General features: G+C 37.2%; 1 protein-coding gene across 2 annotated transcripts in view; it reads right to left on the bottom strand.

The window, feature by feature from the left end:
* traf3ip2b (TRAF3 interacting protein 2b) overlaps window positions 1-18,573 on the bottom strand; it is a 1,379,907-nt gene that overhangs the window by 1,358,426 nt on the left and 2,908 nt on the right. For both annotated transcript variants that reach the window (XM_079844563.1, XM_079844564.1), the window contains exons 2-3: window positions 9,932-10,452; window positions 6,854-6,899 (exon numbers count right to left, since the gene is read on the bottom strand). In XM_079844563.1, coding sequence (XP_079700689.1) covers window positions 6,854-6,899; window positions 9,932-10,439 — 554 coding nt within the window. In that variant the 5' untranslated portion in view covers window positions 10,440-10,452. The remainder of the gene's footprint in view (window positions 1-6,853; window positions 6,900-9,931; window positions 10,453-18,573) is intronic.

Here is an 18,573-nt window from a genome sequence, read left to right as displayed (position 1 = left end):
TTTTCCGGAAAGACCGGAAAATCTTTCTTTTGTAAATATAACAAAACTAAAGACTTTTCGGAGATATGAAGGATGCAATACTACTTTATAGGTACTCAAGATTGACATGAAACTGAGTGTTTCACCCCCCCTTTAAATATTAGTAAAACAAAGGAGATGATTGTTGACCCACGGAGGACGGGCAGCAGCACCACCACTGCACATTGGAGAGACTGCGGTGGAGAAAAGTGAGCACATTCAAATTCCTTGGTGTTCACATATCTGAGGATCTCTCCTGGACTCACAACATCACACACCTGGTGAGGAAATCCCGACAGCGGTTGTATTTCTTGAGAAGGCTGAGGAAATTTGGCATGCCAGGCCAAATCCTACAGATGCACAATCGAGAGAATCTTCACCGGTTCTATCATAGTCTGGTTTGAAGGACCGCGAGGCTCTGCAACAGGTGGTGAGAGCAGCTGAAACCATCACTGGAAGGATCTACCAGGTCAGGGTCAACAGGAAGGCCCGCAACATCATTAAAGGGTTAGTTCACCCAAAAATGAAAATTCTGTCATTAATTACTCACCCTCATGTCGTTCGACACCCGTAAGACCTCCGTTCATCTTCAGAACACAAATGAAGATCTTTTTGTTGAAAGCTGATGCTGAGAAAGGCTTCAGATAGGCCTCCATTGGCATTCAGTACATTTACACTCACAAGACCCATAAAAGGCACTAAAAACGTTGTTACAAAGTCCATCTCACTACAGTGGCTCTACAATAATTTTACGAAGCAATGACAATAGTTTTTGTGCACTAAAAAAAATCAAAATAACGACTATATTCCGACTTAATTATAGTGTTATTTTGACACTCTTGTGAGTGTGAATGTACTGAATGCCAATGGAGGCTAGGGCTGTACGATTAATCGAAAAATAACCGAAACCGACATTCAGAACCTCTAACCGACGTATTTTTCCCATGTCGGTTATTTCGGTTTTCACGTGACTCCGCCCCGTCAGTCACATCAAGAGCAGTTTGCAGGCACACAGAGATGCAGGAGCGGTTATCTGTGTTTATTGATGCCCAGAATCACTATAGGAACTGCATGTTTTACACCGTTAATACAGGTCAGTTAATTGCTGTTCTTATAGCCTACGCGCTGACACACACACACACACACACACACACACACAGACGGCGCGTGCAAGCCCCGAAGCCGCTTTCACTTTCGTGCTCATAAAGTTTGTCAAGTAAATGCGTTTAAAGGCTTGCCAGTTTCAACATTTAAAGCGATTGTGAACTATTCAAAAACAACAATACGGAAAACTTCTCCGTTCAGTGCTCTCAGCTTTTTTCAGTGACACAGAGCCGAGCCGTGTCGCGTCTCTGATAACACGCGCGCCCAAGGCAGACCTGTCACCTGCGTCCTAAGCTTTGTCATTTGTATGTGGCTTAAGCCCTGCCAGTTTGAACAATAAAGCGAGTTTCGACCATCAGATGTGTATTATGTTGAACTAATGCCTGATATATTTTGACAAACGAACACTCAGACAGAAGCTGTGACTAAAGTAAAGTCACTAAAGTAGCTTAGAAACTCAACCGTTATAGTCATACATTTTAATACCTTTGAAGTAAGTACAAACCACAGCTTCATAATGAATAGAGACAGTAAGAGTAATTCACACACACAATCACTCTCTCATTATGCATTCAAATAAATGTAATGTAGGCCTACAGTGTTAATTTATCTGTATCTGATGTACAACAAACAGAAATCTGCCCCATAGACAATAACTGCTGACAGTCAACCGTTTCCTTCAAGTATTTTAAAATCACATTGCACTTTTTCATTAGAAAAAAAAATTCCACCTTTAATAGTAGAAAATATTTACAGTACAAACCTTATCAGTGAACTTACTCAAAAACCTTATGAGGACAAAAAAAAGCAAAAAAAAAAAAGCAAAATAATCGTTCATTAATCGTAATCGAGGTTTTTATTTTTGGTCAAATCGTTACAGCCCTAATGGAGGCCTATCTGAGGCCTTTCTCAGCCATCAACTTTAAAAAAAAAATATCTTCATTTGTGTTCTGAAGATGAACGGAGGTCTTACGGGTGTCGAACGACATGAGGGTGAGTAATTAATGACAGAATTTTCATTTTTGGGTGAACTAACCCTTTAAGGACAGTATCCACCCTCAGCATAACCTATTCACACTTCTACCATCAGGAAGACGCTACAGAAATGTGAAAGCAAGGACAACAAGACTGAAAAACAGCTTTTACCCACAGGCCATCAGGCTTGTGAAAGGTACACACCCACTGCCCCTTCCCCCAACACTGCAGACTGACCTCTGACCTTGAGCGGTGTAATGATCCACTCCACCTTACACACACGCACACGCAACACACACACTCACACGCAACACACCTACTGACAACCTACCTCTTCATATCTTGCACGGACTCCTCATGTTTACAGGGCATATACATGCACAACTACTTACTTTTTGCACATTGTTTTATGTTTCTTTGTCATTTATGGCACTTGTTATTCGTTTAATTGATGTCTAATGTTGCTGGGAGGATTCGCAGAATAAGAATTTCATTGTACTGTGTGACGACTGTTTCCTGTACATATGACAATAAAGTTTGAATTTAATTTAATTTAATTAAAACATGGTGATCAAGCTAAGTTAAACTTTTAAAAAACGCGTCTCTAGAACTTGCGCTTTTTATGTTTCATTGACAAGTGTCAATTTTTAGTTTTTAAAGAAAAACACGTTTTGTGTGAACCGGCCCAAACACACGTGACTATCAGCGTGTACCGAATATACCCGTTACTCGATACTACCTACCGATACTGCAGAAATGCTGGTATCGTCTAATGCTGCGTTCACACCAAACGCTAATAGAGCGTCAGGAGCGAGTGATTTCAATGTTAAGCCAATGGAAAGCCGCGTTGACGCGCGTCTGGAAGTCCTGCGGCACGATGGACGCGATTTGTGTGGTCCGATGGATGCGATTCCGCCTCACGAGTGGTGCTTTTTGTGCATTTGCGAGTTTGAAGCGACTGACACCGGAGTTTAAATTTTTTTACTTTGGCGTCAATTTGCGCCGCATTAACCAATCAGGAGCCTGCTCGCTGCTGCCACGTGGTAAAGTGACGTAATGAGAAACCCTGCATGATTTAAAAATATTACTGTTGTGTCACAAAATGTAGTTTTAAGACTGTTTCAGGTGAGAGTGTAGTTGTTTAAAGCTCAAATCTGTGGTTTATTTATAAAGAGAGCGCCTATTTAAAAAAAATTATCTTGTGTTTGTGGAGTTGTGAGATCCAGGCGATCAGCGGCGCTCAGCGCTCATTAACCCCAGCGAGATCAGCCTTTCCTCAGCCAGTCCTTCTGCCGTCTGCCTATGGCTCTGATGGCCTGTAGTGGCTCGTCTTGTGTGGATCTAACAGCCAATCTTTGCTCTCATGAATCTATCATTTGTTGTCTGCCAAATCGTTTTGACTGAGGGCAAAGAGAAGTTTCATAACTTTATTTTTTAAGGATATTTAAATATACATGCAGTGAAGATAATGTAGGAGTTGCCTGGACCACATTTGTGTGGTTATTAATGTTTAATATATATTTTTAATGAAAATGAAAAGAGGCAGAGTTGTTTTATGACATATTTCTCCTGGAGTGCCTTGAACTATTTCGCTTCGAACGCTCGATTTATACGGCGAATTGGACGCGCGAATGGATTCAAAATGTTCAAGCGTCCAACTAGACGCGGTAGACACGATTTTGATGCTCTATTCGCGTTTGGTGTGAACGCAGGATAAGTGTGCCGCACAAGTCCTGAAAAGTGAAGCCAAAATGTTTCGATCGCCCCCAGGTGGCTGGTCCCAGTATAGCTCATAAAACCCGCCCTCTCTATGTAATAGAACGGTATGTGCGACAAACTAAATTACACTTAAAATCATTTTTTTAGATAGTAAAAAATTGTAGGTAGTTTTTATCATGCTGATATAAGTTCAAGTGTTTGTTTTTTAAAAATAAGTTTGGTTTTAGTTAGTTATATGATGCTATAAAAACGGGGGTGTGACGTCATGATTGACAGCTGTGATTGATAGCTTCTCTGAGTGAAGTAGTCACTGAGGCACCAACGGACATCTCGGATGAGATTGGAGCTTTAACTTTAATGTCTACATTCCCATAACTCTTTATTTCACACCGACATAATGAGGTGTTCTGCCAGTAAACTGTGCAAACCAATTCTGCGGGAGTGTGGGCGGGGCCTTGATACTGCGGCTCTACTGTGCAGACTCAGGTCCTGAATCAGCACCATATTGGGTCATCGGTGGCTTCCCTTTTCAATAATGGAAGGGAGTGAAGGTGCGTCTTTTTTTACAGTCTATGGTATCATCACATACCCGCCTTGGTACCGAAGTATCGGTACTTTTGACAACCCTAATATAAACTCTGAATTCTGACTTTAAGACATTTGTTCTCAGAATTGAGATAAACTCCCAATTTTTATTTGTGTTTATTTCATGGCAGAAACAAGCTTATTTGAAAGCAAGGTCTTTTCTTTTGACTGGACCATAACCGTGCGTTCACACCGCCGGCGAGGAGTAGGGATGGGTATCGAGAACCGGTTCCATTTTAGAACCGGTTCCAAAATTGCCCAGAACCGGTGATTCGATAAGAAACGTGCATTTCGATTCTGCTTATTGGTTACTGTGTGCGAATTTTATTGTAATTTTTAACCATTTGAGCGCAAAAAAGACGCGTGTAACCTAGGGATGTGACGGTGAGGAATTTTTCCCACCAGTTAATCGACGTGTGACAACACCGGTAATACCGGTATCACCTGCGGGGGCTTTTAAATCACTAATTCTATCTAACCGAAAGTAACATGCACACGACTGCTCGGGCTTTCATAACGCAACTGAAAACTGAACTGTAAACGCGCCAGTGCGCGCACCGTGAATGACAGCTCGTCTTTAAATGCGCGCTCTGTGAGACAATGGGTGCATCTCAATCACCTCCCTCGTTCAGTAGTCAGGGCACTGAGCAGGCATTGATCGGTCTATGATTGAGACGCACGCCATGAATGAATGACAGTTTGTCCGTAAAGCCTTGTTTATACTCGACGCGTCTGCGCTAGCGCTGCAAAAATTACGCCATCGCAGAGTGCCAAGCGGACGAGGCACGCGCGCAGTCAGCGGAGCCAGACGAAAGTAAACAAGGCATAAATGTGCGCTCTGTGCGGCCGTGCACATTTTACTTTCGGTTTTGAATTAGCGCCATTTCGGTGGCGGGTTGCTTGAATTGTGGGTTCATTAGCCTATTATTTTTAATGAAAAACACAACAACAAAACAAATGACAAACTCCCTTAAATAGGTTTTACGTCTTCCGCGATCATCTCAGTCAGCTCCTCACTCTCTGATGAATGACTCCTGCCGAGACTCACGGTCCTAACATGCTTTATTAAGCAAACACGTTCGGTTTTTATTTGTATTGTCTGTTCTCTAACTGAACTAGAGTATATTATTACTATAAAGAAAAATTGTAACTACGGTGGGCGGTGCCACGGTGGGCAAATGATGTAACCGGTGTTGAGTCTGAACACCTGCAACACCGACTTTCGTAGCAAGCCTAATGTAACCCCTCCTGTTCAAACCGCCCACTCCAAGCAGGACTTGAACCCGGGTCTGCCGGCATGAGAGTCGGACGCTCTAACAAGGAGGCTAAAGGCTACAACCTCTAGTGTCAGTCGCTAGAGCGTCTCTTGAGATCAGAGGAGTGAGGTTTACTCGCAAGGCGACTACTAGCTGGCCTCCATTACACTCACCCCCCTAAACCTCACTCCCATCCGGGTCACGGCACCAATGAAACCCCTCCTGTCCAAATGCCCGCTCCAAGCGGGACTTGAACCCGGGTCCACCGGCATGAGAGTCAGACGCTCTAACAAGGAGGCTAAAGGCTACAACCTCTAGTGTCAGTCGCTAGAGAGTCTCTTTAGATCAGAGGAGTGAGTTTTACTGGCACAACAACTACTAGCTGGCCTCTGTTACACTCACCCCCCTAAACCTCACTCCCATCCGGGTCACGGCACCAATGAAACCCCTATTGTTCGAACACCCGCTGCAAGCGAGACTTGAACCCAGGGTCCGCCCGGCATGAGAGTCGGACGCTCTAACCAGGAGGCTAAAGGCTACAACCCCTAGTGTTAATCGCTTGAGAGGATCCCAAAGAACACAGTCCAGTAAACTTTAGTTCCCACCACATTAGTTCCCAAGCAAAATGGAGGAGAGGTTGATCATTATTGTGGCAGGTTTGATAAGAAGCTACGCAACATTTTTGCTCTAGAACGCTTGTTTTTCAGCGGGAATGCAATTAATTTGCTCAAAGCAACACCGAATTGCATTAATACTGCACTTCAACCAGGACAGTAATTGTAATGTAGGCTGCACACAAATGAATGTTAATGTTAATTAAAGACCAAGGCTAGTATAAACTGCATGTTGAAACTTAACCACGAACACAAAAGCCACACCACACAAATGGCTTTTAATTGGTTTATTTCATTAGCAAACATGTAACTATAATTAAGTTCTTTCCATCAATCAATTTTTTTTACTTTCACATTTAAAAGATTTCATGAGGTTCATACCGATCAACATGCTTGTTTGCTTTGCGGCGTCTTTAAATAAAGTAGACCAAGCATTCGATCTACGTCAGCGCGCCGATGAATCGTTCTTTCTGTTGTTGGCAGGGCGGCCACAGCTAATTTTGCCGCTCTCGCCGGTGGCAGTGTGAACGCACAGTAAGTATTCAGTGTTCAGTTGTAATATGGGCAGCTAAAAGGACTCACTTTTCAGAGAAGCTCGTATCCACTTGTCTGTACTGCATCATCTGGCCTGTAAAATAAAGCAAACAAGCAAATGTAGACATATAAACATATAGAATAAACTCACATAGCAGTGATTCTGAGAGTTCACGGTTGAACGAACGTGTGCATTCTGTCATTTACACACCCTCATGTTTTTCTGACCCACTTATTTTCATATATTCTAGTCATAGACACTTGTTCAATTCAACATTATTGCATTTAGATGCTTTGCATCAGGTTTGATAGTGCCACATTGCCACAGTTGGGTTTTGGGATTTGGTTCACGCTTATGTTTTCATGTCTTTTATTTTGTAATTTTGTAGTCATCCTTGTCATGTGATCATGTCATGTGCTTCCCCAGTCTCATGTGTTATGTTCCTATTGGTTGGTTTAGTTATGTGTCATATTCTGATTGGTTCCCTTGTTTCATGTGTCTTGTTCTCATTGGTTGTTTTTGTCATGTGATCCCTATAGTCCTGGGCTGTGTTCAGCCCCAACAAAACGTTGCAAAACGTTTTTAAAACGGAAACGGTGCTGTGTTGAACACCCTGTTCTAATGACGCAAGAGTTGCAACTATGGCAGCTGAGAAGGCCATTCTTTGTGTTCTTTTTGAGGAATTTTTGGAGCCTGATGAAATCGATATAAATATGTGTTTAATCGTGTTTAATACTGCAAAATACATGCAATCACTGCCCTTGCCGTCCAGAATAAAAGACAACATCCCAATCCCATTTAACAAACCTTTTTTTATCTCCTGGTAATCAATTCTAATTTTATTTTATTTTATTTCTAGTTCTTACTTTTTTAATAGCTTGTATTTTCATTCTCATTTTTATGTAAAGCACTTAATTACCATATATGAAATTTGCCTTGCAATGAAGCTAAAAATATAAATAAATACATCATCATGTTGATATATATACTGTATCATTTTTTTTTACAACAATCATGTCTTCTAATATCTTCAATTGTTGCGTATACATACTGAGCTGCAGCGGACACATTTGTAAACAACTTTACTTGGATCCATTATGTGAGCTGTCTCTTTAATACCGCGTGTTTTATATACATGTTGCTGCTGATTGGGCTGACATTTTTGACACACCCACCAAACGAGATAAAACGCATCTCAAACCTGTTGCACACCGTTGCATAGTGATGCACCGATTTTTTTTCAAGAAAACTGGCCGATTCCGATACCGATTTCCGATTTTATTTTATTTGTTTTACACAATAAAAGAATGAAAGTATACATGAACAAGATGTTTATTTGGTATTTAACAGGCTAAACTGGCTTTTGGCTAATGAAAACAAGTCCACAATCTGAAATTAACAGGAAATTTAATTGAAAATTAAAAGGCTGAAAGGTGAAATTAAAGGCAACAACTGCATATTCTGCAATCCAAACAAAGATGTTACTTAAATCAGCATTTGTTTTTAAATTCAGTGTAAAGAAAAAAAGTCTTTGCCAGTGAAATTAAATAAAACCAAAGTATATAATTGTTCCAAAATGTTAAATCAAATAATGTTTAGTGCAACGAAAAAAACTAAGATGCTACAGCAGGTGCTTTTTAAATCAAATTAAGTAATAATGTAATTTTAAGGTAAAATAAAAATGATCATCCTATAGGCTACAGAATTGATAGTATTTCATTTCAGGGCGCGGAGAGGTAAGCTTGCGCAACTTCAGCTCGCGCAGGAAAGCGGCTCTTCATTCCCTTCAGCGTATCTCCTTCCCTCAGTTCTCCAGTTTCCGTTTGTAACACACAAGTGACATGTTCGCGAATGATTGCAACGCGGGCGCACTTTAGGGCTGCACGATTTTGAGAAAAAACCTAATTGCGGTTTTTCTGACAAATATTGCGATTGCGGTGCGATTTTCGATTTTTGCGTTCGATACTTTTAAGTGCATAAAACCTAAAATTATGAATAAAATATGTTGTTACTTTTACGACACAGAGGGTTAAATAAACTACATACATAGTGATTGAGGTAATGAGATTGTTTGATGCTTCGTGATTATTAAATACCTGAACCTAAATACCAAAGAATAAGACGACATAATGGAAATTAACTTAACCACATGGTCATTTATTTTGTTTTTAAATTTAACAATCTTAAACACTGAAAAATAGAAAATGAATTCTTATTAGATTTAGATTTACAATTAGAAAAACAAAATAATTCTGTAGTCCACTGCCATTTACTGAACATGAAACTGTTATATTGCATATTTTACATTTAGCACTCTTTTGCTCCACGTCGTTCTTCGCGAATCCAAAACAAGTCCAAACAGCTGAAGTACCACCCTTCTTGTTAACCAAGTGCTCCGCTTCCTCTCCCGTCACCGAAGAAGTGCCTTCGGCCATTTCTGCGCAGTTACAAGCTTTTTCTATTGGCACAATTCGAGGTACACGACACGTTGTGTGTTAGCTGCTTTGCTGCTGACAGAAAGCCGCCCGCCGCGCCCGGTGCATTGCATCATACAACCTTGTTTCCATTGCCATTTCTAATTGGCCAGCAAGCCAGGAACGCGAGATTCAACCATTTTGATTGGCTAATAGGTTTGTCACTCAAATGTCAGAGGCGGGGGAAAAAACCTTAGACTCCTGAGGTTAGGTTATTGCGGGAGTTAAAACCTCAATATCGATGCGATAAAGGTTAATCGTGCAGCCCTAGCGCACTTCCAGAAAAAGCGGCAGAAAAATACAAAGAAAACCGATTTTTTTTCCCGATTTTTGGCCGGTCAACCGGTGCATCCCTACCGTTGCACACCGTTTCCAGGAAACATGACGTTCCACCGGAAACCGTAGCAAAACGTTGCGCACCGGTTTGAGCTTTGAGCGTGCCCCTGTATTTTCGGTGCCATGTTGCTTTGTCGGTTATTGAAGTAGGTATGCTATTCCATGTGTCCATTATCAAAGTTTGTTCACAAGTTTTGTTCATGGTTTGTTTTATGTTTTTGGATTTTGGACACTGTAAATAAAAAGACATGAAAACATAAACGTGAACCAAAACCCAACTGTGACACACAAGTCACAATTTTTCCTATAACGCACCTGAGGGTCTGTAGGGCGGCTGATGTCCCGGTCTGGAGCTGTGGTAATGGACGGGAGTCATGTGACGCGGAGGCGGCCGATACTGAACGCAGTACTGGTAAGCGCTGGGGTGCAAGGGCGAGGGATGCGGGTGCATGTTCTCAGACGGAGGAAACGAATGCAGAGATCTGGGATGCTCTAGACTTGGGCTACAACTGCCTGGAAGAGAGTGAGGCCTGCTGGGAAAAAACGAGCCGCTCTCTGAGAGTGTGTGGTAGATGGCAGACGGAAGGCAGGAGGGCAGACTGTGAGGGGAACCCGAGCTGAGGTGGGCGTCCCAGCTGGGGAAGGGCGTCGGGTGGGCGTATGGTGAAGACTGGGTGGAGTAATGCTGGGGAACCGTCTGCATGCGTTGTGCAACGGTTGTGGAGCGGTTATTGAAGTTTGGGTGAAGGTCTGACTCAAACTCTTCACTTGTGGTTTCGTCATTCTCCTCTGGAGAGTTTAGAGATGTGTACTGATGGGCCATGTGGGTCAGGTATCTGTGTGAAAGATGAAAATAAGCACATTAATTTCCTCTGTGGTTTTGTGCTGAGCCCCTAAAGAAACACGAGTGTGGGAAAAATATGAGATGGGAGGAAACATTTTATTTAAATGCTTTTGCGTTCCCCTAGAAAGTTTGCGTTTGCTCACAAAACTTTTGGTTGGGGAATAATAATGAGAGAGAGCAAATGTCTTGCCAGTCAATGCAAGGTTTCTCAGGGGGAGGGAATAGTTTTGCGAGCCAATTTTTATGAAAAGATTCAGATACAGTTTATTAGAGGATAACCCCTTGAGATGGAACATCTCGTTTTCGAGGGGGTCATCAAAATAACATCAAACAATTACACACTCAAACATACTAAAGCTCTTCGACACAATCAACCACCCCAACCAGTCCCTCTCTGTCCACAGCATATTCATATAAACAGTATAGAATATCAAAATATTACAGGAGATAACCATATTTGATGAAGCCACCAAAAAAAAAAAAAAGATATTATATATATATATATATATATATACATATACACATATTTACATATATATATGTACACATTATATATATATATATATATATATATATATATATATATACACATATACATACAACCTAAATATACATACATATACAATAAATAAAAAATAATAATTAAAAAAAAAATATATATATATATATAATAAAGAAAAAAAGAAATTATAATAATAATACAGGTCATATACTAGGGAAACATTTACATTGATCACAGGATTGTAAATAAGTTAACAGGGCTGACTTAAAGAGTGGAAAGAAAGAAATGGACCTTAGGGAACAATCAAAGCTGTTCCAATCAAATTTGAAAGCATGTCTTCCAATTTCTTTTGATATATTTGGGACAGAAAAAAAGAGATGATCAAGGTGTCTCAGGCCATAAGTTGACCTATATGGGACTAAATATTGCTTCAAGTAAAGAGGATAATTAAAAAAGATACATTTATAAACAAACTGAAACCAGTGTAGCTGTCGTCTGGCCTTAGGTGATAAAAGATTTAATTGTTGGTACATATAACAATGATGGTTTAGGAACGGGCATCTCAACACAAATCGACAGAGACTGTTGTAGACAACATTTAAGGGTTTCAGGCATGATTCTGTTGTACTCATCTAAACAAAGTCAGCGTAATCAATAATAGGAAATAATAGCTGAGTTACAAGTCTTAATCTAATCAGTGGTGGGAAACAATTAATTGAACGATATAACAATCTTAAATTATAGTTTACTTTTCTCACTATAGAGTCAATATGAGGCCTAAAGGAGAGGTTGGAATCGAGCCAAAGGCCCAAATATTTGAATTTCTCCACATTCTCCATAAGTATACCATCTGAGAATTTAATTGATAGACTATTGCCTTGGTTACGTCAGGCAGACCAAGTGGAAAATAACATACTGTATGATTTACTTTTATTCAGTATAAGTCCGTTATCCCAAAACCACCTTAAAATCAAATTGCAGTGAGGATTGAATCAAATTAATATCACGTTTTGAAGAATAAATAACTGTATCATCAGCATACAGGAGAATTTGACTATCAAAGCACATTTGACGGAGGTCATTAATAAAAATTGAAAATAGAAGAGGGCCTAAACAAGAACCTTGAGGAACACCCTTTTCCATTATCATGAACTGAGAGAGAGAATCATTGACAATTACACACTGACGTCTGAAATGAAGATATGAATTATGAAATGGACTTTTCGGAGAGACCAATGTTATATAATTTATCTAGGCGAATATAATGATCAACCAGATCAAACGTTTTTGTTAGATCTATAAATATTGCTCCAGTCCAAAGATGATGTAGCATCATTAACAAATTTTGTAAGAGCAGTAGTGGTTGAAAAATTGGGCCTAAAACCAGATTGATTTGGAGAAAAAATTGAAAACTCATTGATGTATTTAAACAATCTCTAGAATATAATTTTTTCAAATACTTTCGCTACATTACTAATAATTGAGATTGGTCTGTAATCGTTAGGATCAAGAGGATCAGCACTTTTATATAAAGGTATTACTCTGGCACACTTCCACATGACTGGGACTTTACAAGTAGATACAGATAAATTAAATAAATCACATAATGGATATGCTAGAACATGAGAGGCAATCTTAATAAACTTTATCTCTAGATCATCTATACCAACTCCACTTCCAGATTTAATTTCAGAAATTGCCTGCTGTACCTCAGTAGGAAGAATTGTGGTAAATGAGAAAGAACTGTTACAAAGTTGGAGTAACAGAAGTCAGGTGGACGTAAATTACAAATAGAAGAAAAATGTTGATTAAAAGCGTCAGCTACAGAAGTTGGATCACTAATAATATTATTATTTATTCTAATTTTTCCAAGGGAGCTCTTATTAGATTTGTTCAAGAAGCAATTACGTTTTTTCCAAAAATGTTTCGGATTTGAAAAATCATTTAATAATGAATTTTTATAATAGTCAGATCTGGCATTTCTTGTTTTAACAGTACAAACATTTCTTAATCGCTTATATTCAATCCAGATCTTTTGTTAAATGGTATTTTTCCCAAGCCTTGTCCCTTTGTTTGAAGAGATATATTAAGTCACCGGTAATCCATGGTAGATGTCTACCCTTCACTTTGTTTATCTATAACTTTTAATTCCTCAGTATAAAAGACATTCCAGGCATCATCAACATAAGGACTTAAGTCCATCCTGTTCCAGTTAATACATAACAAATCTTGAATGAATGCATCATTATTCATATTTTTTAACTGTCTTACCTTGATTATTTTAGGTGGTAGGTGAGCTAACCTTATTTTCCAGGTACAAAAGATAACTGAATGGTCACTAAAACAATCAGATAGAACACCTGAATCAGCAATTCTATCGGGATGTGTGACCAAAATCCAGTCTAAGAGAGACCTGGAGTTCCCCTCGACTCTGGTGGGTTCCCGTATTAATTGAGTAAGATTTAAACTCTCAAACTGATTCCTTGAAAAGTGCCATGGTATTTTTTGTGACCACAGAGAGTCAGGAGCTTGGGTTAACATCTCATTCGAAAGACGTGCTTTTTACAGTGTAGTGTCCACATCATCTTTCACACAGTGTAGTTATAGGGTGCTTTTACACTAGCACATATTTTCGAAGTAATTACTTATTCAAAATAGTTTTTGTAGAATTTTGAGATATAAAGTCGGAATTGTGATATAAAGTCAGAATTGTGAGATATAAAGTCAGAATTGTGAGATATAAAGTCAGAATTGTGTGATATAAAGTCAGAATTGTGAGATATAAAGTAAGAATTGCGAGATATAAAGTCAGAATTGTGAGATATAAAGTAAGAATTGAGAGATATAAAGTCAGAATTGTGAGATATAAAGTCAGAATTGCGAGATATAAAGTCAGAATTGTGAGATATAAAGTCAGAATTGCGAGATATAAAGTCAGAATTGCGAGATATAAAGTCAGAATTGCGAGATATAAAGTCGGAATTGTGAGATATAAAGTCAGAATTGTGAGATATAAAGTCAGAATTGTGTGATATAAAGTCAGAATTGTGAGATATAAAGTAAGAATTGCGAGATATAAAGTCAGAATTGTGAGATATAAAGTCAGAATTGCGAGATATAAAGTCAGAATTGTGAGATATAAAGTCAGAATTGCGAGATATAAAGTCAGAATTGTGAGATATAAAGTCAGAATTGCGAGATATAAAGTCAGAATTGTGAGATATAAAGTCAGAATTGCGAGATATAAAGTCAGAATTGAGAGATATAAAGTCAGAATTGAGAGATATAAAGTCAGAATTGCGAGATACAAAGTCGGAATTGTGAGATATAAAGTCGGAATTGTGAGATATAAAGTCAGAATTGTGAGATATAAAGTCAGAATTGAGAGATACAAAGTCGGAATTGTGAGATATAAAGTCGGAATTGTGAGATATAAAGTCAGAATTGTGAGATATAAAGTCAGAATTGTGAGATATAAAGTCAGAATTGTGTGATATAAAGTCAGAATTGTGAGATATAAAGTAAGAATTGCGAGATATAAAGTCAGAATTGTGAGATATAAAGTCAGAATTGCGAGATATAAAGTCAGAATTGTGAGATATAAAGTCAGAATTGCGAGATATAAAGTCAGAATTGTGAGATATAAAGTCAGAATTGCGAGATATAAAGTCAGAATTGTGAGATATAAAGTCAGAATTGCGAGATATAAAGTCAGAATTGAGAGATATAAAGTCAGAATTGAGAGATATAAAGTCAGAATTGTAAGATATAAAGTCAGAATTGTGAGATATAAAGTCAGAATTGCGAGATACAAAGTCGGAATTGTGAGATATAAAGTCGGAATTGTGAGATATAAAGTCAGAATTGTGAGATATAAAGTCAGAATTGAGAGATACAAAGTCGGAATTGTGAGATATAAAGTCGGAATTGTGAGATATAAAGTCAGAATTGTGAGATATAAAGTCAGAATTGCGAGATATAAAGTCAGAATTGTGAGATATAAAGTCAGAATTGTGAGATATAAAGTCAGAATTGTGAGATATAAAGTCAGAATTGTGAGATATAAAGTCGGAATTGTGAGATATAAAGTCGGAATTGTGAGATATAAAGTCAGAATTGAGAGATACAAAGTCGGAATTGTGAGATATAAAGTCAGAATTGCGAGATATAAAGTCAGAATTGAGAGATATAAAGTCAGAATTGTGAGATATAAAGTCAGAATTGTGAGATATAAAGTCAGAATATCGAGATATAAAGTCAGAATTGAGAGATATAAAGTCAGAATTGTGAGATATAAAGTCAGAATTGTGAGATATAAAGTCAGAATTGAGAGATACAAAGTCGGAATTGTGAGATATAAAGTCAGAATTGTGAGATATAAAGTCAGAATTGTGAGATATAAAGTCAGAATTGCGAGATATAAAGTCAGAATTGAGAGATATAAAGTCAGAATTGTGAGATATAAAGTCAGAATTGTGAGATATAAAGTCAGAATTGAGAGATACAAAGTCGGAATTGTGAGATATAAAGTCAGAATTGTGAGATATAAAGTCAGAATTGTGAGATATAAAGTCAGAATTGTGAGATATAAAGTCAGAATTGTGAGATATAAAGTCAGAATTGTGAGATATAAAGTCAGAATTGAGAGATATAAAGTCAGAATTGTGAGATATAAAGTCAGAATTGTGAGATATAAAGTCAGAATTGTGAGATATAAAGTCAGAATTGTGTGATATAAAGTCAGAATTGTGAGATATAAAGTCAGAATTGTGAGATATAAAGTCAGAATTGCGAGATACAAAGTCGGAATTGTGAGATATAAAGTCAGAATTGAGAGATACAAAGTCGGAATTGTGAGATATAAAGTCAGAATTGCGAGATATAAAGTCAGAATTGAGAGATACAAAGTCGGAATTGTGAGATATAAAGTCAGAATTGCGAGATATAAAGTCAGAATTGAGAGATATAAAGTCAGAATTGTGAGATATAAAGTCAGAATTGTGAGATATAAAGTCAGAATTGCGAGATATAAAGTCAGAATTGAGAGATATAAAGTCAGAATTGTGAGATATAAAGTCAGAATTGTGAGATATAAAGTCAGAATTGTGAGATATAAAGTCAGAATTGAGAGATATAAAGTCAGAATTGAGAGATATAAAGTCAGAATTGTGAGATATAAAGTCAGAATTGTGAGATATAAAGTCGGAATTGTGAGATATAAAGTCAGAATTGTGTGATATAAAGTCAGAATTGCGAGATATAAAGTCAGAATTGTGAGATATAAAGTCAGAATTGTGAGATATAAAGTCAGAATTGTGAGATATAAAGTCAGAATTGTGAGATATAAAGTCAGAATTGTGTGATATAAAGTCAGAATTGTGAGATATAAAGTCAGAATTGTGAGATATAAAGTCGGAATTGTGAGATATAAAGTCGGAATTGTGTGATATAAAGTCGGAATTGTGAGATATAAAGTCGGAATTGTGAGATATAAAGTCGGAATTGTGTGATATAAAGTCAGAATTGTGATATAAAGTCAGAATTGTGAGATATAAAGTCAGAATTGTGAGATATAAAGTCAGAATTGTGAGATATAAAGTCAGAATTGTGAGATATAAAGTCAGAATTGTGTGATATAAAGTCAGAATTGTGAGATATAAAGTCAGAATTGTGAGATATAAAGTCGGAATTGTGAGATATAAAGTCGGAATTGTGTGATATAAAGTCGGAATTGTGAGATATAAAGTCGGAATTGTGAGATATAAAGTCGGAATTGTGTGATATAAAGTCAGAATTGTGATATAAAGTCAGAATTGTGAGATATAAAGTCAGAATTGTGAGATATAAAGTCAGAATTGTGAGATATAAAGTCAGAATTGTGAGATATAAAGTCAGAATTGAGAGATATAAAGTCAGAATTGTGAGATATAAAGTCAGAATTGTGAGATATAAAGTCAGAATTGTGAGATATAAAGTCAGAATTGTGAGATATAAAGTCGGAATTGTGAGATATAAAGTCGGAATTGTGAGATATAAAGTCAGAATTGTGAGATATAAAGTCAGAATTGTGAGATATAAAGTCAGAATTGAGATATAAAGTCAGAATTGTGAGATATAAAGTCAGAATTGTGAGATATAAATACAGAATTGTGTGATATAAAGTCAGAATTGTGAGATATAAAGTCAGAATTGTGTGATATAAAGTCAGAATTGTGAGATATAAAGTCAGAATTGTGAGATATAAAGTCAGAATTGTGAGATATAAAGTCAGAATTGTGTGATATAAAGTCGGAATTGGGAGATATAAAGTCGGAATTGTGTGATATAAAGTCGGAATTGTGAGTTATAAAGTCAGAATTGTGAGATATAAAGTCAGAATTGTGAGATATAAAGTCAGAATTGTGAGATATAAAGTCAGAATTGTGTGATATAAAGTCAGAATTGTGAGATATTAAGTCGGAATTGTGAGATATAAAGTCAGAATTGTGTGATATAAAGTCGGAATTGTGTGATATAAAGTCGGAATTGTGTGATATAAAGTCAGAATTGTGAGATATAAAGTCGGAATTGTGAGATATAAAGTCGGAATTGTGTGATATAAAGTCGGAATTGTGAGATATAAAGTCGGAATTGTGAGATATAAAGTCGGAATTGTGTGATATAAAGTCAGAATTGTGATATAAAGTCAGAATTGTGAGATATAAAGTCAGAATTGTGAGATATAAAGTCAGAATTGTGAGATATAAAGTCAGAATTGTGAGATATAAAGTCAGAATTGAGAGATATAAAGTCAGAATTGTGAGATATAAAGTCAGAATTGTGAGATATAAAGTCAGAATTGTGAGATATAAAGTCAGAATTGTGAGATATAAAGTCGGAATTGTGAGATATAAAGTCGGAATTGTGAGATATAAAGTCAGAATTGTGAGATATAAAGTCAGAATTGTGAGATATAAAGTCAGAATTGAGATATAAAGTCAGAATTGTGAGATATAAAGTCAGAATTGTGAGATATAAAGTCAGAATTGTGTGATATAAAGTCAGAATTGTGAGATATAAAGTCAGAATTGAGAGATATAAAGTCAGAATTGTGAGATATAAAGTCAGAATTGTGAGATATAAAGTCAGAATTGTGAGATATAAAGTCAGAATTGTGAGATATAAAGTCAGAATTGTGTGATATAAAGTCGGAATTGGGAGATATAAAGTCGGAATTGTGTGATATAAAGTCGGAATTGTGAGTTATAAAGTCAGAATTGTGAGATATAAAGTCAGAATTGTGAGATATAAAGTCAGAATTGTGAGATATAAAGTCAGAATTGTGTGATATAAAGTCAGAATTGTGAGATATTAAGTCGGAATTGTGAGATATAAAGTCAGAATTGTGTGATATAAAGTCGGAATTGTGTGATATAAAGTCAGAATTGTAAGATATAAAGTCAGAATTGTGAGTTATAAAGTCAGAATTGTGAGATATAAAGTCAGAATTGTAAGATATAAAGTCAGAATTGTGAGTTATAAAGTCAGAATTGTGAGATATAAAGTCGGAATTGTGAGATATAAAGTCGGAATTGTGAGATATAAAGTCGGAATTGTGAGATATAAAGAATT

The sequence above is a fragment of the Gobio gobio genome (assembly GCF_949357685.1).
Source record: "Gobio gobio genome assembly, chromosome: 19".
NCBI lineage: Eukaryota > Metazoa > Chordata > Actinopteri > Cypriniformes > Gobionidae > Gobio > Gobio gobio.
This window is presented reverse-complemented; position numbering and strand designations above follow the sequence as displayed.